A 22809-nucleotide genomic window follows, 5' to 3' on the forward strand; every position below is an offset into this window, starting at 1 on the left:
AGAACAATAGAAGGTTCAGCCGCTCACTGATTGAACAGCAACAGACACGTTTCATCACCTGTTGTCATGTGGGATCGACCAATCAGGAGGGAGGCCTGAAGGAAACAGCAACACAGGTTCAGGGTTTAAAATTTACACACACACACACACACACACACACACACACACACACACACACACACACACACACACACACACACACACACACACACACACACACACACACACACACACACACACACGATACCCACAACAGGTTAAATCTTTCCCTGACCTTAGAAGTATAAAACACGATGAAGGCCTCGATCAGAGAGGAGCATTATTAAATAACGAGTTGAGACAACAATAATTTCTTTGTGTCGCTGTGAATTCGTCCCCCAGAGTCAGACTGTCAACACCGAGTTCTACCGGGACCTTCTGAGGCGTCTGAGGGGGAAAACGTTCACTGTGAAACCACCAGCTGCTCGCAGCGTGTTGGTCGCATGAATCTGTTTGCATTTGAGGAAATTTGACAAAAAGCAAACATATATCCTAAAAGATTTTGGGTGAAGATTTTCTGAAAAGGGTTGGTTTTTTCGATGCTCCTCCTGAAGCTCCTCCTGAAGCTCCTCCTGAAACTCCTCCTGAAGCTCCTCTTGAAGCTCCTCTTGAAGCTCCTCCTGAAGCTCCTCCTGAAACTCCTCCTGAAGCTCCTCCTGAAGCTCCTCTTGAAGCTCCTCCCACCTTATCTGCAGCTGATAATGAATGAAAGGAAATATTTGGAAGACTGGAAGAGGAACAGTAATGTGAAACAGCTTTGACTGAGAGTCCTGTGAACAAAGCAGTGAATACACACAGGAAGACTGATGGTATGTACCACACACACACACACACACACACACACACACACACACACACACACACACACACACACACACACACACACACACACACACACACACACACACACACACACACACACACACAGTCGTACAGGTGGTAGATTAATTGGAAGCAGACATGTGCCTGTGTGTGTCTGCAAAAAACCTTCTCGTCTGCTGCAACTAATACAACAGGGAATGTGGGCACACACACACACACACACACACACACACACACACACACACACACACACACACACACACACACACACACACACACACACACACACACACACACACACTGAGGAGGCTGATGCTGTTTGTTTTGGAGATAACGGGATCTGATTGGCTGACCTCTGATCCGCCTCGATGACCTCCAGCTCAGGTTTTCGTCGCCCGAACAAGACGACTGCAGACATCCCAGAAGGTCAAAGGTCATTTTAAGTAAGCGTTTTCTATTTGGGATCTGATTTGTGTTTTTATCTTCATAGTTCGAGTTGCACAGACGTCGCCGTGGTGTCGTTCTGGAGAAAAAAAACTAAAAATCTTCTAGTTGTGTGTCGTCTCCTTCGATCTGTTCACAAACACGAGAACCGAAGTCGTTTTTGTTCTTTTAACTGAAGATCATGAGATTATTTCTAACTGTGTTTTCCCGTCCCACTGAGACGGACATTTTAAAGTTATAGTTACTGGTATTATTTGAATAAAACTGACTGAATATTCTTGTTGTGTTATTTGTTCACTTGCTCCTGCAGTTTAATCAGAAAAATGCATTTAAACTGCACTGTTATAAGTTTTGTAGATTGTTTGAGCTGCATTTTACTGCCCTTCAGGTGGAGTTCACTTTCAACCATCTTGTGCAGGACTGTAATTAATGATTAATTTCCTGAAGGATCAATCTGCTGATTTATTTTCTCAATCAGTTGAATGGTTGTTTGGTTTGTAAAAACACAGACCAACAGTCCAAACATTAAAAAATAATGATTGTTATTAAAAGAAAAAACTGCATTTGTAAGTTTTTTTTTAGCTGGAAACGTGAAATTTTGAGTATTTCTGCAAGACAGGATGAAGATGAGCCACTTGGTGACATGACTTTTTAATTTATTTAGTTTTCTTGTCAAATCTCTTTTACTTGCTTTTCTTCATCACTTTGAATTGTTTGACTTTTCTGTTAATTTAATCTTTTCTGTTTTTTTTTTAACTTTATTTTCTACCATTTGTTGTTAAATATGCCTGTTTGAGCTTTACAATCATCATCCTGAACTGAACAAACTTAAATGGACCTCCTGAGCGACAGCGTGAGTCCCGAGGAATCGAACCCCCAACTCTCGCCTCTCCTCGGTCGTCCGTCTCCTCTCGGTCGCGGGTGACAGCGCTGATGTCTCCAAACAGACATCGTCCCTCCGAGCCGAGAGGAAAACGATACGCTTGAACCTTCCTCGGCTCTCGGGACGTTCGAATGTAACGCAAGCGCAGTGCATGCTGGGAAAACATTTGGCTTTCAATCAGTGGATCTGCGGTTGTTGAGCTCGATCTGCTTTTAACGGTTGTAACTGGTTTCTAATCCATAAAATGACAGAAGTAACACGGTTGTGTTTGTTACGTAACATCATGGATCAATTTCTAGATATTCTTTGTCAGTTTCCGCTAAAAGTTGACAGCCTGCTTTTCCGTGGCATTTTTTTTATGGTATTTCTTCGGAAAGAAAACCAAAATATATATAAAAAAAGTCTTGACTTTCACGTTTGTCCTGAAACATGTCTGTACATTGTTGTGTTTTTTTCCGTATTAAACATAATCACAGTTTCATTTAAGTCATGAAACGTGTACGAAGGTTTTTTTTTCTAGTTGGAGGAAATCTATCCAACTCCACATGAACCAATCATTTCTGCAGACTCGAGTCTAAACTCGCAGCTGATAAACAAACCTGCGACAGGAAGGACAGAAATGTTTTGACCTCTGCGGGTGGAAGACGAAGCACGCCGTAATTATATCTGGGAAACCGCTGGAATGTGCGTTTTCTCACATTAAAGACAGACGTGTGGATTTTTCAGGATTCACTTCATAGCCGGTTGAATCTTCGAAGAAAAGACGACCACGTTTATTTCCAAGGACAAAAACACGGAGATCGCTGTCATCGTCTTCACGCGTCAAACTTTTCTTCTTAAACATAACGTTTTATACTCTGAACACAAAGCTGGTCTGTCGGCTTATCTTCTTATCTGTTGTTTGTGTTTTCTGCTGTCAGAAAAGCAGACCGTACGTCTCCGTGATGGAGCTCATGTGTACGTCCTACCGCCCGCCTCGGTCCCACCGGACTCCCGACAAATTCTCCGAATGATTTAAAGGCCCCGACGGCAGGTTGTGATGAGTTTATGCAGACCGGCGGAGAGGGGCGGTGTCGGGTTTCTGTCAAAGCACTCCAGAGTTGTGCAGAGTTTCCTCGGGGGGCGCGGCGAGGGCTTTTTGTTTTTTCTCTTTTGTGTCGGGGGTTCATTTGCATTCGACCCACCTCCTTCCTGCCGCCCGATTGGCCGACGTGCCGCGAGCATGTGGAAACTCACATCCAAACTTTTTCTCAGTTGGAGCGAAACTTCCCTGAGCTGAGGAGTGATGAGCTGAGAGGCCGGACGCCAGCCAGCAGTGTGCGAGTGAGTAGCAACAGCAGGCAGACAGTGAGCGGAGAAAGAGAGGATGATGTCTTAATTGTAGGTTTCTGTAATTGTATCCTGACCAGGCTGGAGGTTGTTGTTGTTGTTGTTGTTTTTTTTGTTTATTTTCTAGGTATTTGCTTTGCAAATCAGTTTTCATCTCTGATCTGGTCGTGGTTGTTTTACTTGTGAAAAGAAACTCTAGATTATTTTGAAGGAAAATTGGATTGTCTCTGACAGACTGGATATTTTATCGCTTTCAAAATAAGAGTTTTAAAGTCATTTTAAAGTTGAAAAGGTGTTTTTGTTTTACTCGACAGTTCAGAGCAGTAATTTATTTTAGAAATGTCAGTGTAGCCGGTAGACAGGAGATTATTATCACCTCACGCCATCATGCTGCTGGCTCTGCTTCTGGTTCTGAGTCTTTGCTCTGAGACTCTCACCTCCGAGTTGTCGTCGATAACTGTCCAGTACCGGGTTTGGGAGGAGCAGCCGGCGGGATCCAGTGTCGGCCGTCTGGTGGATGACCTCCGGCGGCGGGACGAGGCCGGTCCTCTGGAGGATTTTCAGGTGGTGGAGCAGGGCAAAGCCCTTCCTTTCTCCGTCACCACTCGAGACGGGGTCGTCTCCACCCAGGGCCGGCTGGACAGGGAGCAGCTGTGCCGCGGGTCGGACCTGTGCGAGGTGGCCTTCAGCGTCCTCTACAGGAAAAGCGGAGCCATGAACTGCCTGCGGGTTCGCGTGGAGGTGATGGACATGAACGACCACAGTCCCACTTTCCCCAGCGCTCTGCAGGAAGTGGAGATCTCGGAGACCGCCGGCCTCAGGATGCGGATCCCTCTGGACCGGGCGGTGGACCCGGACGCCGGGCCCAACAGCCTGCAGACCTACTCCCTGTCCGTCAACCAGCACTTTGATCTGGACGTGACGGTTGCTCTGGGTGGGACGAAACAGGCGGAGCTAGTGGTGATCAAAGAGCTGGACAGGGAGGTTCAGGCCTCCTTTGACCTCACCCTGGTGGCATGGGACAAAGGGAACCCACCTCGGTCTGGGAGCACATTGGTCCGTGTTCACATTCAGGACTCCAATGATAACAGCCCCACGTTTGAGGACTGCAGTCCCACTGTGGCGCTAACCGAGGATACGGCCCTCGGGACGACCATCATCAAGCTCAAGGCCACCGATCCAGACCAGGGCGCCAACGGGGAGGTGGAGTACTCGTTCAGCAAGCACACACGTCCGGAGGTTCGGCGGCTCTTCGACGTGGATCAACAGACCGGAGCCGTGAGTCTCAAAGCACCTCTGGATTACGAGGCCCAGTCCTCTCACGAAGTGATCGTACAGGCCAGCGACCGCGGACCCAACGCCATCCCCTCTCACTGCAAAGTCCACGTCAAGCTCACGGACGTCAACGACAACGCGCCGAGGATACGCATGACCTGGACGCCGGCCAATTCACGTGCCGCAACGGTGCTGGAAGGAGCGCCGGTGGACACCTTCCTGGCTCTGGTGACCGTCTCTGATGCGGATTCAGGAGACAACGGGAAAGTGACCGCAGTCATTCAGGAGGGATCGGGCCCGTTCCGCCTTAAACGGATCCACGGTGATAACTACATGATCGTTACCGATGGGAGGTTGGATCGAGAGGATGTCATGAAATATAACATCACGCTCCGGGCGATGGATTACGGAGCTCCCCCGCTGTCTTGCGTCGAACACCTTCCTGTCTACGTTCTGGACGAGAACGACAACTCCCCGGCGTTCTCCAGCTCCGTCTACAAGGCCTCCTTCAAGGAGAACAACGCGGCGGGTCACCACGCTCTCACGGTAGAAGCCGACGATGTTGACCTGGAGCTCAGCGGGAGAGTTTCCTACTCCCTGAGCGCCTCTGTTGACCAGGAGGCTAAAACGCAATACTTCTCCGTTCACCCGAAAACTGGCGTCATCAGCGCCCGGCGGCCGCTGGACTACGAGGAATCTCCCAGCTACTCCTTCATCGTGCAGGCCGTCGACCACGGACATCCACCGCTCACAAGCACGGCCACTGTGCAGATCGACATCGAGGACGTAAATGACAACTACCCCACCATCAAGGAGCCAAAACCGAGGAAGGGCGTGGCTTCTCTGAGCGTACCCGTCAACGCATACAAGGGGGAGATTGTGACCGAACTGGGGAACGAAGTAGAAGAGGCGGTCACCACTTTGCCGATTAATCCCTCAGCCAGAGACGGACTCGTTGGGTTCCTAGCATCCACGATTAAAGCTGAAGATCTGGACTCGGGACTCAATGGAGATCTCCAGTACTTCATCACGGATGGAAACCCGTACGGACTCTTCTGGTTGGACCAAACTACCGGCCAGTTGTTTGTAAATACCACCAACGCTACGGAGCTCATTGGGAAAACCTTCAAGGTGGACATCGCTGTGTCTGACATGGGAACGCCAAGCCTGACCACAAAGGCCACTCTGGATGTGACCTTCATCAACCTCAAGGACCACCTGAAGAACTCGTCACCAGGGAACCGCGGGCGGCTCAGCTTCACCATGATGATGGCGGTCTGCCTCGGCGCGACATGCCTGCTTCTGCTTCTGGCCATCGCTTTGGTGACGACGTTCTGCCGCCCCGAGAAACGGGACAACCGGGCCTACAACTGCAGGCAGGCCGAATCGAGCTACACCCGCCATCCTCGGCGCCCTCAGAAGAACATCAGGAAGTCTGACATCCAGCTGATTCCCGTCATCCGGGGGCGAAAGGAGGAGCCCCCCCAGGACGACGCCGAGGCCCAACCGCTGACTCCGCCTCCGGTGTCAGAGGACCAACAAACCGAGAGGCAGTACAACTTAATACCGTCAGTGATGAACACGAGCTTCCATTCCCAAGGCTACCTGGAGGCGGACGCCACTCAACCCGCCGCCCATCACTCCAGAACACTTCGAAAACCCGGAAACATCGAACTCGATGGAGCTTTGCCTCTGACGCCCGCCACGTCGTACCGGACTCTTCGCAAATCCAGAAACCCGTCGTCGTCTTCCTCCAACTCGCATTCGAGCACGTTGAAGCGGCAGATTCATCCCGACAGAGAAGCAGCTGAGCTGCCGCGTTCGGCGTCTCAGGCGACGCTGCGGAGGCCGAAGACTTCGGACGGACGAGCGACGCAGGACGCCGACCATCGGCAGATGCTTCGTAACCTGGTTCGTCTGTCCATGGCGGCGTTCGGAGACTCCATCGAGCTGTCCTCGGCCTCCCCAGAGGTCCAGGTGAGTTGTTTTATCTTATTTAATCAATACTATTTAACAGAATTTCATCTTCAGTTGTTCGGTAATAGTTTGTTTAACCAGTTTTAACCAGCCTTTCAAAATAAAATGAGTTTGGGGGTGAGTTCTTTCATCATGTGGTCTGAAGCATCTTGGTGGTTAACGGTGTCTCAGAGAAACACCCATTATTTATATCTAATCATGAATAAAAAGACAATATAAAGCCCCCATTTCTGCAGAGAGCATCTTGGGAATCGAAATAAAACAAACTTCCTGAGTCTTCTGTGACAAACTTATGACAGATTTCAAAATGCAGCGTTCATTAAAACTCGTAAAATTTTTGCCGCAAGACTGAATCTCATTATTGCAAGTTATGAAGTTGCGTTCACGGCAGAATACGACAACTTTACAGCGAGCTGAATTGACAAATGTTCCCATTTTCGTGACATTAACGATTTCGCGAAATCTGCGTGATGATGTTTTAATGTGCTCTTATTTACATTCTCCGCTATAGTTTCAACATTAAGGCTAATGTGCTGCTGCTGGCTCTCATTTAAACACCATTTACTTTGATCTAAAATGTGTGATCACATTTATTTCAACATGTGCTTACACTTAGCGCCGGAGTAATTAAGTATCTGCCCCCCCCCCCTCCTCCCCCTTGCAGGCTTTGAGATTAATCTGAAGTGAAGTCCATTAGAGAGTAGAGAGTGGGAGCCCACTACACACACACACACACACACACACACACACACACACACACACACACACACACACACACACACACACACACACAGAGAGAAACGAGCTTCACTTACAGTTTCCCAGCAGACTCTCTGCTTTTTCAGCCTCCTGTATGATGACTTACTCAGACAGCCTGGAGGCTGGAGTTGTGTGTGTGTGTGTGTGTGTGTGTGTGTGTGTGTGTGTGTGTGTGTGTGTGTGTGTGTGTGTGTGTGTGTGTGTGTGTGTGTGTGTGTGTTACTGACGGATCACCGTGAAGCCAAAAAGCAGCAAGTTTGTTCAGGTGCTCATGTGTCACAGACAAAAATCCCCCCCGAGAAACTCTTGACAGTCTTTTTTTTTATAAACTGAATATCACGTATCAGATTCATATTGGAACCAGGAGGAGGAGGAGGAGGAGGAGGAGGAGGAGGGTGAGCTCCTCTTAGGCTCTGTAGGATGGGGGGTCTGAGGAGGAGGGGGGGTGATGGGGAGGGTGGGTGGGGGGCAGCCAAAGTAAGCTGTGATGTGTTTGTAGTGTAAGCCGACACCTCCCTGACAGCCACTCTGTCACTTCCAAATGGCCCCAAAAATCACTTTCACTGAAAAACAGTATCGGAGGCTGAAAACAAAAACAGCAGCTTCAGAGAGAGAGAGAGAGAGAGAGAGAGAGAGAGGAGGAGATCAGAGCGGGAATCACAGTTAATTAATCCCATAGATAAAATAAAATATCATTTGCGTCTCCAGAGCTTCACAGGATCTGATTCCTCGGTGCTGTCGAGCTCCGAAACTTCAATACTGAATATTCACGACAGCATTCAGTCCGCCACTGAAAATAGTCCCCGACGAACACGCTCCTGTTTGTTTATTAAAAACTAAAAAAATCTAATTTAAGATCTAGATTTTTTATAGAAACCCGCGAGCTTGAAGCTTAAAGCAGTGACGATGGAAAGTCTTCTAAAAAAAACACTTTTTGTACTTTTAATACTGAAAACTCTCAAAGAATAGAGATTAAGTATTTTAGTAAATAATATCAAAGAAATTGAACCTGCATTTAAACCTACTGACATCCAGTATCGTCGCCTTTTTGAGCTCATACAGCAAATTTGGTGGTTAAAGTTGCTTTTTTACGAGTCCAACAGTTACAGAGCAACACAATCATTCATTTGTAGTCTCGTTTATGACACTAAATCTCACATTTACTGATGTTTGGTGCTGAGTACGTAACATTCACAGCATTTTGAGAGATTCTTGTTTTTGTTTAAATCATCTTCCCTTTCAGATTGTTTTCTCTATGACTGTTTTTTATAGAGATATTGATTACAGCTGCTTTAAATGTCACTTATTAATCTCATCAAAGTGTTTTTTTTAGGGAATATGGACAGAATCAGGTTCATCTTAGTGACATACTTTGCTGGTGAAGTGTTAGAAGGATATTAGAGTATTGTTGTAGAGGGGAATGGTTTAAAGGATTTATATTTACTCAGAATATTATGATATACTCATCACGACATCAGTGGGTGCTGAGAGAAAGAAAACTAAAACTAGGAAATATAGTTGATGAATTTGAGCTTTTACGGTAGAAACGCTGCACGACTGAAACCCAGACGGACGTCAGCGAGGGTGAAAGTCGCTGCCAACGCCCAGCAGATAGAGAACAAAGACCTCGGCCAGGTCCAACATCCTCACGTGAATCCCATTAGAGAGAGGAAGGAGACCTTTCTGGTTCTGACCCGGCTCCCCCTCAATCCCCCCCTCCTCCCTCCTCCCTCCTCCCTCCTCCCCCGCCAGGCCGGCCCAGTTGGCACTCCTCGGCCTTCAGATGTTCCTCTCCTCCCTTGAGGTTGCAGAGGAAGAGGCCTGCTGGACGGCCAGGAGGGAGGGAGGGGGATTTACAGTTCACCTCCACCTCGGCAGACACACACACACACACACACACACACACACACACACACACACACACACACACACACACACACACACACACACACACACACACACACACACACACACACGGTCCATATTTCGGAGACCCATCCTGGAAGGAAACGGGCCAGAGAAGAATAGGCTTTTACGTAGAGGCCGTTTCCCGTCGCTGCAGTTGAATACATGTGCAAAAACACACTAATGTCACGACTGAAACGAAGTCATAAACTAGCACACACACACACACACACACACACACACACACACACACACACACACACACACACACACACACACACACACACACACACACACACACACACCTTTTCTCGATGTGTGTGTGTGTTTCCTCCCTGGTGTGCGGCGTGTATCCGCTGTATAACAGAGCTGTCAGCAGAAAGCTGGGAGCAGTGAGACGGACGCGGTCGCTCGGTTCTCACACTGTAACACCAAAACAAATTCTGCTTCTACCTGATATCAGCGGCGCTCGTTGTTCCGGCAGCTGAAACCAGCGGACACAAACTCACTGGTGCAGATGAACGCAAACACAGATGTCCAAAAAAAACAAGGAGTTTCACAAAGCTGGAATGAATCTGCACTTTATGGGGGATAATGCGTTGTAAGAACTGTCGAGCCGTTGGAGGGAAACCCGAGCAGACCGCTGATTGGTCAGAGCGTCACGGCAACACACGACGTCCTGCACACAAAAACTCGCCGTTGTTAACTAACCGAGCCACGAAGTCGAAATGACGCACGAGTTTTCTGCATGTTCACAACTCGTCTCTACAGACTGAAAAATGAGCTGCAAAAGACATGAGAATGTGTATTAAATGTGTATTAAATGTGAATTAAATGTGTGTTAAACAGGCGGTAACCTCCCCCTCCTCCCCCTCCTCCTCCCCCTCCTCCCTGCAGCAGATCTCCCAGCTCCTGTCGCTCCTCCATCAGGGTCAGCTGCAGCCCAGGACCAACTTCCGCGGAAACAAATACTCTCATCGAAACGGCCGGTGAGTCCGACTTCTCTCCTTCCCACATCCCTCCTCCTCCACCTTCCTCCTCCACCTTCCTCCTCCTCCTCCACCTCCACATCCTCTGAGGAACAGACACAAGAGAGCGGTTCTGTGGATTAAAAAAAAACAAATTTATCGTTCATATAATTACTCTTTTTTTCATTAGATCATCTGAAAAACAGCCAATCGGCATTTATCAAAACAAGTTTATAGGAATTTAAAATCAAATTTTGCACCGAGTCACTTTAAGTTGGTTCAACGCAGAAATACGAGTTCGTTTGCTCCCTTAAAAATGTGAGTTAACTGAAGTTGAGAAAACAAGTTAAATAAAGTAACTGTTAAGTTGAATTTAGTCGCATTTTTTTCCTTTTACATTTTGTTAGTTTTAGGAGTTGAAACTTAATTTTAGGTCGAGGAATCTAACAGCTGTTAATACAAAGGCAACGTATGAGGCTGTTCTCTGTCACTTTCTCCTTCATTCATTCCTAAAAATACCAAAAACATGGGCGTCCTTTGAGAGGTTTATCTTTCCAACAAAGCATGCTGGGAAGTGTGCTCGTATGCTTGTTGTTTTTTTTAAAACGTGCTATTTCATCCCAAAACTTTAGAAGTTCTGAGAACTCTGAAAACCAAAAGATTTTAACTTGAATTAACTGTAAAGGATAAAAAAACTTAAATATTTAGATTAATTTAATGAGAAAATATGAGTTGATTTCACTAAATTTCTGTGATGTTTTACAGATCTAAATGATCTCATATTTTAGTTTTTTTACAGGAAAAGTTTTGTTCATTTTTACCGTCCATTAAATTATAGTAAATAGAATAGTTTGTGTGGAAATCAAGATGTAATTTGTTGAATAAAAATGAATTCTCTTGTATCTAAAAAGACTAAATCAGACTAAAAACATGTTGCTTGGCTCTGCGTGTGGAAGCAGGGCAGGAAAACTCAGTGGATTATGTTTCATTTAATGTTTAAAGTCATTTTTGTGGTGAGTGGGACCTCGCTGTCTGTCTCATGTTGTTTTATTTTAGTCCGCCTGAGTTTTCAAAATGAAAACGATAAAACAACAAGAGAAGCTGGGTTCAGTTCGCGGCTGCTTTGTGGTTTTTCTGACGCCACAGTAAACATCGCCAGACGCTCACTTTCCTCACTGATGACACTCAGAGCGTCTTTATTTCATCCCGTAAATCTGCTGGATTTGTTGGTAAAAATATTCCGAATTTCACTTCAAGTCGGTACGAACAGTTTCTGACTGAACTTCTGACGGACAGCTCCTGATGTTGGAGTCCTTCCTCCCTCTTCATCATCAGAGGTTTGTTTCAGAGCCAGCTGGCTGCAGGTTTCCGGCTGTGATCTCCGCTGCGCTCCTCTGATCAAACGAGGCTTCATCTGACAGTCACATTAAACGGGAACGCCACCAGCTTCACATTTTAAAGCTGTGGATGCATTCAGGAGAACCAGATTTTATAGAGGGTGCTTCATATATTGGTGAGGTGACCTCGCGGTAACCGTCCACGCATTCAAGAGAATCCACGTTAGCCACGAAGCTCACGGAAAATATGAAAGTGTCTCCAGAACCAGTGTTCGGTTTGTCCCTTCTGGGCTACTGTAGAAACATGGCGGTGCAACATGGCGGCTCCTCCGTAAGAAGGACCCGCTTCCTATGTAAAGTATAAATTCTTCTCAGGTAATGAAAACACAACGATTCTTAGCTTCAGGTGCACCAATGAAAACATAATTATGAATATTCAATTTATGCCAGTAGACCCCTTTAAATCTCCTACACTGAACTTATAAATAATTATACGGCTTTTCAAGACTTTCCGAATGTTTTTGGACCAAATGGATCAAATTCTAATAATAAAAAGTAATTTGGAAAGTTTCTAAAGCTCAGAAAAATGTATTCACCGCTTTACAGACGCTCTTTTTCCACTGGTTGTCTGGTAGGATAAAAGAAATGTGCATTTTCTTTTTTTCCTTTAGAATTATTTTCATTTTTTTTTACATCATAGTGAAATGATTGTTTACATGTTTTGAAAAATAAATGACAGAAATGTAATTTTATACTTCTTCGTCTGGAGGACAAAAATGGACCAAACCCCAAATTTGAGACACCGTTGTACGCCGCTACCGTTCACCGCATCTGCTAGCTGCACGTCTTTCCCCTTTCACAATAAAAGCACGGACTGTGCAGCGGTAACCCCGGTTATCAAACTTCCAGCTGGAACTTTTGCTTCCACTCGACGTGCTGAAAGAGACAGAAGCTGTCGCTGATAAAAGTCTTCGGTGTGTTTCTGACCGGCCGACCTGCCGAGACTGAAATAACAGCAACAGACAAACAGGACGTGAAGTCGAGCGGTCAATGTCGCAGGAAGCGTGTCTCGTAACCCCCGACGTGGTGAAGAGTGTGTGTGTGTGTGTGTGTGTGTGTGTGTGTGTGTGTGCGTGTGCGCGTGCGCGTGCGCGTGCGTGTGCGTGTGCGTGTGTGTGTGTGTGTGTGTGTGTGTGTGTGTGTGTGTGTGTGTGTGTGTGTGTGTGCGTGTGTGTGTGTGTGTGTGTGTGTGTGTGTGTGTGTGTGGCCAGGCGTTGGCAGCTCTGTCTGAGTGATTCAGACAGGAAGCAGCTAACCTCAGCGTCACCGTGGCGACGAGATTAAATCATGACACACACCGGGCGCTGTTTCAACGCACCTTTTACTTTACTCATCAAAGACCTTCGATCGTATCAACAAACTCGTGCGAATTATCATCGAACTGTCAGATGAGATTTGAATCAGCAGGAAATGAGACGGTTTGATTCGGTGACTCGTCTCTGAGCTCACCTTTATCCCTCTGAGCACTTCCTGTCTGAGTCGGCCTGCAGGTGTGGTTGCGTGTCGTTATCAGGAATGCGATCACCTGTTTTTATCTCCGACACACCAAACTTCATATCTTCAGATTTTAATCCAGGAGCTCTGTCTGGTTTGATTCATGTTCTTTTGGGGGAAATATCAGATGTGATTATGGATGAATAATCCAGGAAAGTTCTTCTTTAAGATGTTTTTAAAATGGTGTCAAACTAAGCTGTACATTTTTGTAATCCTTTATAGTTTGAACAGTTAATTTGTATTAATGTAAAACAAACATTAAAGCTGTCTGACGACATTACAGAAACAGTGAAAAATGAGAAAACAGTTTAAGGCCCGTTATCTTAAATGTTAGCGCTAAAAACAAATTGTGAAATCAGAATTTAATGACTTTTTCTGGGAGGTTTCTTCAACTAAAAGAAAATCTCAGTAACTGTTCGTTAAATTTAAAATAGTAGTCTGCGTTTAAGATGATCTAAAATAGACTAGTTAGCCTTCAGCAAGAATCAGGCTCGTTAGCTTTTAGCAAAACTTGAGTTAATTTCTCCATTATGACGACATTTAGCGAACGTGTAGTTTGTTTTTTTGTTTCTACAAATTACACGTTTTTAATCCAAAAAAAAAAATCAAACTACACATTTTTGATAAATTAATAATGAAAAATATTACGTGTTTTGGCATTCAGGGCCTCATGGAGTCGTTACGGTATTTTGTACAAACCGAATGTTTCTTTTGTGATTTATTGTCATATAAAGTGGTTTATTTAGTGATCTAGACATATTATCATCATTTATCCGTTAAACTATCTGCTCAAGTAAAAGACACGATAGTTTGAGAAATGAGAAGCCGACGGTGTAAACGGGGTCTGGATGGTGTTTGTGTGCAGATACGGAGGTCAGGACTGCGCCGACTGGCAGAGCACCAAAGACAGCGGACACGGCGAGAGCGAAGCCGGAGACGTGGACTGGGAACCGGGACGAGAGTCGCCCGTCGACCTGCAGCTGGAAGAAGGACTCAACAACCTGTTCAACAACCCCGGTAAAAAAAACACACCAAAACACACCGACACACAAACTATGGAAACAAAGTGTGTTCATATTGCGGGGCCAACGTTCGCTCTCAAAATATAAGGAGGTTTTATTTTGCGCAATCTGCGTTTCCATGGCAACACATGGTGGGGTAAGACTAACAACTGGAAAACAATCGGTCAGTAAGAAGTGGATGCAACGTAACGCGACGTTCACCACTCCAGGAAGTAGTCCGACCCTTAGCGACGACCCTAGCAACGGAGAGGATTTCTAGTCTCCAACTCAATGAATACAGCGCGTAGAAACACTAAACTGCTCAGCTAGCTCGGTCTGGCTGGAACAAAGATATCTGATGAACAAAGATATCTAATGAACAAAGATATCCGCTGAAAAAAAGACATCAATGGACTCGTGATTTCAAAATGTTAGCACCGTGTCATGTGTTCAAACCAAACCGGTCCAGCTAGCCGTCGCTAGGATTGTAAAATACAAAAAAAAATTGTGCGTGGCTATCCGTGGTGTTACGGTACGGGTGCTCGGAGCGACCAAAAAGGACCAAAAGAGACCCGACTTCACCAAATGGGTAATTTAATAGAACTAGAACAAGTAGAAACTACATTATATTACATATTATGTGAAATTCAATTCTAGTTATATATTCCCATTGCGGAGGTGGAGTGATATTTACGAGTGATGTCATGCTGATGTTTTCCAAATGTCCAGTACATTGAGTTTGATGGACAGGACTAGTTATCTGTGGTCGAGCATTTATCAAACTTCTAAACAAATCACACTTAAAAGAGCTCTAAATTAAAAAAAATAACAAAAAGTGAGCATGAGCTTGTTTGAGTTTATTTCAGGATGTTTTGAATGTTCTCTGATCTGTTTGTCCCGTTTCTTCTTCTGTTTTCACTCCCATCTGTAAACTGAACCGGTGTCGCTGAGTTTAAGCTGCGAACCTCCCGGTGAAAACTCCTTTGATCGCGACAAAAGCAGCTGAACTTCAACCCCTCGCAAAAAAACTTCTACAGACTCGCTCACTTTACAATAGACACACACTGACAACAACAGAAAACAGGAAAGAAAAACAGGAAATAACTCAGTGGGTTTTACATCCACACACACACACACACACACACACACACACACACACACACACACACACACACACACACACACACACACACACACACACACACACACACACACTCTGCTCATCTTTGGTTTTTCAAACTGATTTTACTCATTAATAAAGCACAGTGCTGAAAAATCGATGGACTTGTGTTTTTACGTGTTGTCGTGTGTTCAAACCAAACCGGTCCAGCTAGCCTCCGCTAGGATGTTCAGTGCGTGACTATCCGTGGTGTTACGGTACGGGTGCTCGGAGCGACCAAAAAGGACCAAAAGAGACCCGACTTCACCAAATGGGTCATTTAATAGACCTATAACAAGTAGAAACTACATTATATTACATATTATGTGAAATTCAATTCCAATTATATATTGCCATTGAGAAGGCGGAGTCATATTTACTAGGGATGTCATGCTGATTTGTTTCTGACCAATCAGATCGCTGCGTCGGAGCTACGGGTTGTGTAACACTCAGATATCGGCCGCTCTACGAGACTACAGTCGGCGTGTGTTAAACACTTTCGTCCTGGTATTGTGGAGGTCGGAGGAGCCTCGGGGCGAAGAGAGGCTTCGCTTTACGATGGGGTGGAGGGCTGTGGGGGGGTGGGTGGGGGTGAGTGGGAGTATGTTGTTGCTTCGTGTGATGCTCGACTCACCTCTCCACCCGCAGGCTGTATTTATCAGCGTAACTCACACTGCGGCGCCGACAGCTCGGTGAGTGTTGCAGCTTTGATGAAGTCGTCGGGGCAACACATTCCTCTTCTTCTGTCTTATTTGTCTCACCTGTGAATCACACACATGAAATACCTGCCTCTTTGTTCATGTGTGGAGATGATATTATGGGCGCTGATGGCAGCAGTGGAAATGTTAACGTAAGAGAAACCATCACTTTCAGGTTTTTATTCCAGAAATAAGAAAATGTACAGATAATAACAGTTTCAGGCATGAATTTTAGCATTTTTTTAATGTAAGTTTTACGCTGTTGAGCGGTGTGGCGAGTTTTATATTTCCAACAAAGCATGCTGGGAAGCGTGTTCATTTATTCAACTCATAAATTCAAGTCAAAACATCCCAAAACTTTAGAAGTTCCAAGAAGTCTGAAAACCAAAAGATTTTAAGTTGAATTAACTGGAAAGGATAAAAAAAAAAAAACCCACAAATATTTAGATTAATTTAATGAGAAATTGAGTTGATTTCACTACATTTCTGTGTGATGTTTTACAGTGCGGCAAATATCAACATGATCTCATATTTTAATTTTTCATGGGAAAGGTTTGCCAATTTTTATCGCCCATTAAATAGTAAATAGAACAGTTTGTGTGGAAATCAAGATGTAATTTGACAAATAAAAATGAATTCTCTTGTATCTAAAAAGACTAAAACCACGTTGTGTAGCTCTACCTGTGGTAGCAGGGCAGGATAACGGTTTTCATTTACTGTTTAAAGTGGAGATGATATTATGGGTGCTGAGTGTAAATGTTCCCAAAGAGAAATCATCACTTCCAGGTTTTTATTCCAGAAATAAGAACATTTATAGATAAGAACTTCAGTTTAAAGTCTGAATTTGAGCGTTTTTTATTTCTGTGAGCGGTGTGGCTACCCTTTGAGTTTATTATTCTCACAGTAATGCTGAGTGTGAATTTATGAGCCTCAGAGTTTTATGCTCAGATCTTGATCCTCCAGATACAACGTGAGATGGTAAAGTGGGATTTATTTACAGGCTAAACTCGGGAATAAACAGAAACCCGACACGTTCGAGTAATTTAAAGAGGATCTTTGTGTTTGAAGGATCTGTGGTGAAATACTGGCAAAACAAAGGGAGGAAAAAGGGAGGGGGTGGGGTGGATGGTGGGGAGGGAGGGGGGTAACTCTGGGTGTAAGTGTGTGTGTGTGTGTGTGTGTGTGTGTGTGTGTGTGTGTGTGTGTGTGTGTGTGTGTGTGTGTGTGTGTGTGTGTGTGTGTGTGTGTGTGCTTTAATTCCTCCATCTGGTTGTGGTTAGATGAAGGAGACCGCAGCTCTTCATCAGAGTCAGAGTCCTCCACTCTTTACTCCTCATCGTGTATCTGAAGGCTGCCAGTTATTAACTGGTTATTAGCTGAATATAACTAATGAAATCTTGTATTGCTGAACTTCAATCACATGTTTAAAAAAAAAAAAAAATGTTTTAGATGATTTACTAAATCTGGAAGCAGAAAAATCTGGTAATTTACTCCTCAATCGAGCATTTTTTTTGTAGCTGTAGTTATAAATATCTCACTTAGTACACATTTTAAGCTCTATAACAACAGAATTTAAGGCTTGATCACGTTACGTGTTTATGTTAAAATACTCAAATTAACAAACAAAACTTTTAAATCTGATTTTAAAATAACTCATCATTAAGTTTCAAACAATCCTTTTGAATACAAGATATAAAAAAATGCACTTAGAAGTGATTATATCATGTAATTATGTTTTAATACGCTAGTTTTTATCTGCTTGCAGTCTTTATAATTGTAAAGTGTGATTGGATTGGACGTACGTTTCGCGGACGGCAGGAAGATGAAACCGCCGAGTCGACTCCGGCCTGGTTTAGTCAGACAGAAAACTCTCCAGGAAGATTCCAGGGTTTCATCTGTAACCTGCTCTCTCTGCAGACGAGGTTTTCTCGGAGGTCAGCGACCCGGCTTGGATGGCCCGACTCTCCCTCCCGCTCGCCGGAGATTACCACGACAACGTCTTCGTCCCCGACGGGCCCCCGTCGCCCGAAAGCGAGGTTCTTCCCCGGAGCGGCCTGGACTCCACCTCCTCTTCCTCCTTCTCCACCTTCGGTAAAAAAAACAAAAAAACGCTCACGAGTGTTAGCTCTTAGTTAAATCTACTGAGTATTGAAGTTGGTCTAAAAAGAAGAGGACCAGATCTGTCTGTTTTCAGCAGAATGTTGAAATATTAAATTAAAAATTGAAGTGGCATCAGAGTGACGCCTCCTCATATACCTGCCGTACCCTCTCAGGTAAAACTCCGGAGAAGGACGGCCCACTGGGTGGAGCTCTGCTGTCTGAGGTCAGCACTCTGTTCGAGATGCTGATGACGCAGAAGGCCGACGCCCACCCCGGCCCCCGGCCCGACGTCCTGTACCGACTCTCGGCGGCGTACCGCCGCTCTCTGGGCCTGGACGCCGCCGGCAGCGCCAACACGACCGCCGCAGGCAACGCACCAAAGAACTCTGGGAACACGGAGAAGAGGGCGGGGCCAACTGCATCCTCAGGACTTTATCAATGAACACTGGACAAAAAAAGACTGAGAGGGAGCGACGGAAAAGCTTCTGTTTGAAGGGATTTTAGAGGCATTAAGTGATCAAATCTGATTTATATATCTGCATCTGTAAATAACATTCATGTAAAAGGTTGTTTCACTTTCAACACTTCTGTGCCAATAAAAAGCCTGAAGGTCTGATGGAGCAGCCGGTAACAAGACAGGAAGAAGCCCAAGTTCAACTGCAGGAGTTAGTGACACTTAACTGACATATACAACATTTTGCCGTCATTAACATCTGTCAAAGTTTAAATTTTGTCTCCTGGCGTTGATTTAACTTGTAAGAACTCATCTGTGCTCATCAAAATGATATAATTAAAAGTTTTTTCAAAGAAAAAAATATCTACTTATGCCTTAAAAGAGGCTTCCATGTAACTCGACACCGTTGCAGATAGTTCCCGCCTCTATCTCCGCCCCCCCGCCTCCTGGCTGTTGATGAAGCCCCGCCTCCAAGTTGATAGGATTGGTTCCTTGGGTGTGTGATGTATGAAACCCTGACTGTCTGAATCTGTGTTTTCAGACTGGAGAAACGCTCGGCTGTGACTGTTCACTGCTTATTTCACTCATCACATGTCCTGCAGCTTATAAAAGACACCACAGGGACATTTTAACAAGGTTAAATATTTTTTAACAGGAGGTGTGGCTTCAAAAATGTCGTTAAATGATGTTTTAATGGGACAGAAACAGAGTTTTTACGACTATAACGAGCTGCCAGGATGTGAAAGAGAAAAAAAAACAATGTGAGGAAACAGATCACTCAGGAAATAAACTACCTCTTAGAGGCTGAATACACCCAGAGACTGCAGACGAGAGAGAAGGGAAGAGACGGCCTTCACCTGTAATGGCTGCCTGCTCCTTTGTTTTTATCCAAAGCCACTAATTTGCTCTTCCTGCAGCTTTTAGTTGTTCCTGGAGCTCATTTTCAAGCCTTAAACTGTCAAATTCATGCGTGTAAATTAAAGATGAGTAAGTTTATATCATGCAGATGTGTTGATAATGTCAGATCCTGGTAAAATGGTGCTTTTTTTAAATTTTTTATAAAATCAGTAAATGTTGCATCGGTCGCTTCAGGTGTAAAGAATAATTGAAAAGAAGTACACAGACACAGAGCAGGAGCTGAGCCGGATGACCTCCGTCTGTCGGGCGTAATAAACCCCGCTATCGTTCGGTTTCTTGGCCGGCGACCGAGAGGAAATGTTGCTTCGTCTTTTTCGTGTTTCCTCAAGACTAAACAACAGCAAGCTGAGCGCAGACAAGAAGAAGTGTTTGCTCAGTCTGAACTTCCACCTCAAAGTAAGGCAGCAAAATCGGTCTCTCGTTGCTTCGAAGTTATTTGTTTAACTTCCCTCCAGAATTTGTCCTTTTTGTCGCTGTTTTCCTTCCCTTTTGTAAACAGCACTTTGTACATAGTTTTGTATTTTGTAATGTGAAACTTTTTTTGTAGAACTTTTGTGTTCATTGAACGTAACTTTTGTAACTTTTCAATAAAATGTGCATCATGTTCAAACTCAGTCATTTTAAGTGCAGAAATGGAACTTCAGCTCCCATTCAGAACTTCATTGGAAAAACGTCAAATTTGAGGTTTTATTGTGTTTTTTTAGATGCTCAGTGTGTTTTCTCTTTAAGTGAGGATTACATGAGGTTTGCGTGAGCGACTGTACAAACATCTGCTCACATTATAAGGACTCGCCTTCTTTTAGTTTGGTCTCCATTGCTGCTTATTTTTAGGATGAAGATCATTTTTTTGGCTCAGGTTAAAATGATGTTGGTGGAGGATGGTTTAAATCTGAAGGCAATGCAAATCTTCTCGTCTCGGAGTGTGTGGATGTTCGGCTCAGGTGCTTCCTTTGTGCAGAGCGCCCTCTGCAGGTTAAAAGACACAGTTACACCGTTGAGAGGACAGAAAGCTTCATGTAAAACCTCGGCAGCAGCTCCACCTGCTGAACACCTCCAGGAACAAACAGAAACCTGGAGGTGATGTGGTGCTTAGTTATGGATGTTTTTACATAATCCATAATCCATAAATGACTCCTTATTCCTGACATGCAATCAAAGATCCAAGAATCTTCACAGCTGTTATCACGTGACCGAGGTCACATGCTTTGTGTAATCCCTTAGTATTTGTGGTCATCAAAAACTAAAGAGAAATATGTTGTGGGAAGCTGCTGCACACAAACAGATGCTGATTCATGGAGCTAAAACAAAAATCTATCTCGTTTACAGATTGAAGTTCATTTAAAAGGCGGGCATACGTGCTCAGAGACAACAGTGACCTTCACCAGGAAGCAGTCCAAGAAACTTTCAACAACACGGTGGCATGAAGACAAGAAAAGATGTTTTGAGGAAAAATGAGTTATGAAAAAACTGGCAGTAAACGTAAAGACAAGAAGGAGACTGATCACTGCTGCGTCAGGTGATTTAAATCCTGCCTGACGAGCAATGACTGACTTTTTCAGACTGATATATTCATCTTAACGTCCTTAATAGATTCCAGGGGTTTTGTATGATTCATTTTATGCATTTGGCAATAATCAAATTACATGTCTGTGTATTTCCCCCTTTCTAAACCTGTTTTGTTGATTGACATGACAAAGTTTGCATTTCCTATTCAGTATTTTCTGTTTTTAGGTTTCTATTGTATTCTGTGAATCTCCTGGTCTGAAGGACTGTCAGGACATCGGAACAACTTTTAGACTTATAATCATTTAATTTAGGATCAATATTTCCTTTGAACAAATAATTGAAATGTTTTAGCCTCGATTCGGTCTGAGTAAAGAGGAGCAAAGTTACAAATGTCCCATTGCCCTCAAACATCCCATTTTACATGTAAAAATGGATCCATAAATGTGTAAATTCTTACAGAGTAATTTATGCATATTTGGATATTGCTCTCTGTTTTTGTGGATATGAGTTTGGTGGAATTGTCTTCTCTCGGTTAAAACTAAAAAAGTCTAATAATAACCTAATAATTCCCTTCCAGTGTTTTGCAGGTTTTCTATTCTGTTCTGTTGAAATGCATCGATTCAGCTGTTTCTGCAGGAGTTCAGCTCTTTCAGCTTCTCCAGCGATCTCAGCGTGTAGAGGAAATATTAAATTAAAAGACAAATTTGTTCAGTTTAGATTTACAGAGCAACAACAAAAAAAGATGCAAAACAGCTCAGAAAGCCGACCCGGTGCCGGGAGAAAGATCTGGACGCTGCTAATGCACACTGCTATTTACTGTGTCACCTGTGAGTTACCGGAACCCCAAAAAATCCAATAAAAAAACCCGATTAAAACAACAGCAGTGTTTCATTTGTAAACTCCAATAATACAAGCGAAACATAAACTCATATCTGGCAGGAGTGCGAGCGCGGTTGGGCCGCAGAGCGAATCCCCTCCGGAGGAGGAAAAGTAGATTCACCTGAATAAAACAACGGCCCGGCCTCCATGGAAATATGTAAAGAAACCATAAATAAAAGCATGAAAGTGTGTTAAAACAACAGGTGTTTAATTTGGCTGCAGTCATCCCCGAAGATGAAAGAGCCGGAATATCATTTCGAGCTCCGGAAATAAACCGTGATTTGTATTTATAAAGGAAGAAACGAGGGAGCGAAGAGGACGAGGAGCTTTGTTCCATTTTAACACTGAGCAGAAGTTCTCTGACATGTTGACACGCCTCCGTCAGGTATTAGAAGTATTAATACTCCGGGTCGGTCCGGTACCGATGACGATCGGACAAAAAAAACTAACTTCAAAGGAACTATTTCTTTAAACTGGCTGGAAAATAAGAATCTAAATACAACCTGAGGAGAATAAAGAGATGAACACCGAACATCAAACTCTGATCATCGACTTAACAGTTGCTGCACATGTTTGGGACACAGTTATTGTTGCCATGGTGACTCACAAAGTTCCTGAAGACAAATATCCAACATGTAAATATTCTGTTTTTGTTTAAAACGTTCACTTCATGAGGCGCAAACAAAGCCAACTGTGACGTCACCGTTTTGTGAAGAAGTGACAGTATTTGGACGAGCTGGGGGCGGAGCAAGCGGTGGATCTATGAGGACGCCATGCCCCGCCCACCAATTCCAATACATGT

At 44.4% G+C, this 22809-nt stretch overlaps 1 protein-coding gene across 2 annotated transcripts; it reads left to right on the forward strand.

Annotated features, from left to right (window-relative positions):
- The first annotated feature begins 3460 nt into the window (after positions 1 to 3460).
- pcdh12 (protocadherin 12) lies at positions 3461 to 20214 on the forward strand. Of its 2 annotated transcripts, none has more exons than XM_069710069.1 (5): positions 3461 to 6769; positions 10331 to 10422; positions 14158 to 14309; positions 18068 to 18241; positions 18424 to 20214. In XM_069710069.1, exons 1-5 carry the CDS (start codon positions 3905 to 3907, stop codon positions 18690 to 18692), a joined length of 3552 nt encoding a protein of 1183 aa, XP_069566170.1. In that variant the 5' UTR covers positions 3461 to 3904; the 3' UTR covers positions 18693 to 20214. The 2 variants fall into 2 exon arrangements, with proteins under 2 accessions (XP_069566170.1, XP_069566171.1); XM_069710070.1 differs by having other exon boundaries at positions 10334 to 10422.
- Positions 20215 to 22809: the final 2595 nt, after the last annotated feature.

This window comes from Brachyistius frenatus, unplaced genomic scaffold, assembly GCF_029030835.1.
Source record: "Brachyistius frenatus isolate BFR_SWC_R1_liver_20210118 unplaced genomic scaffold, ASM2903083v1 Contig_89, whole genome shotgun sequence".
Lineage (NCBI taxonomy): Eukaryota > Metazoa > Chordata > Actinopteri > Embiotocidae > Brachyistius > Brachyistius frenatus.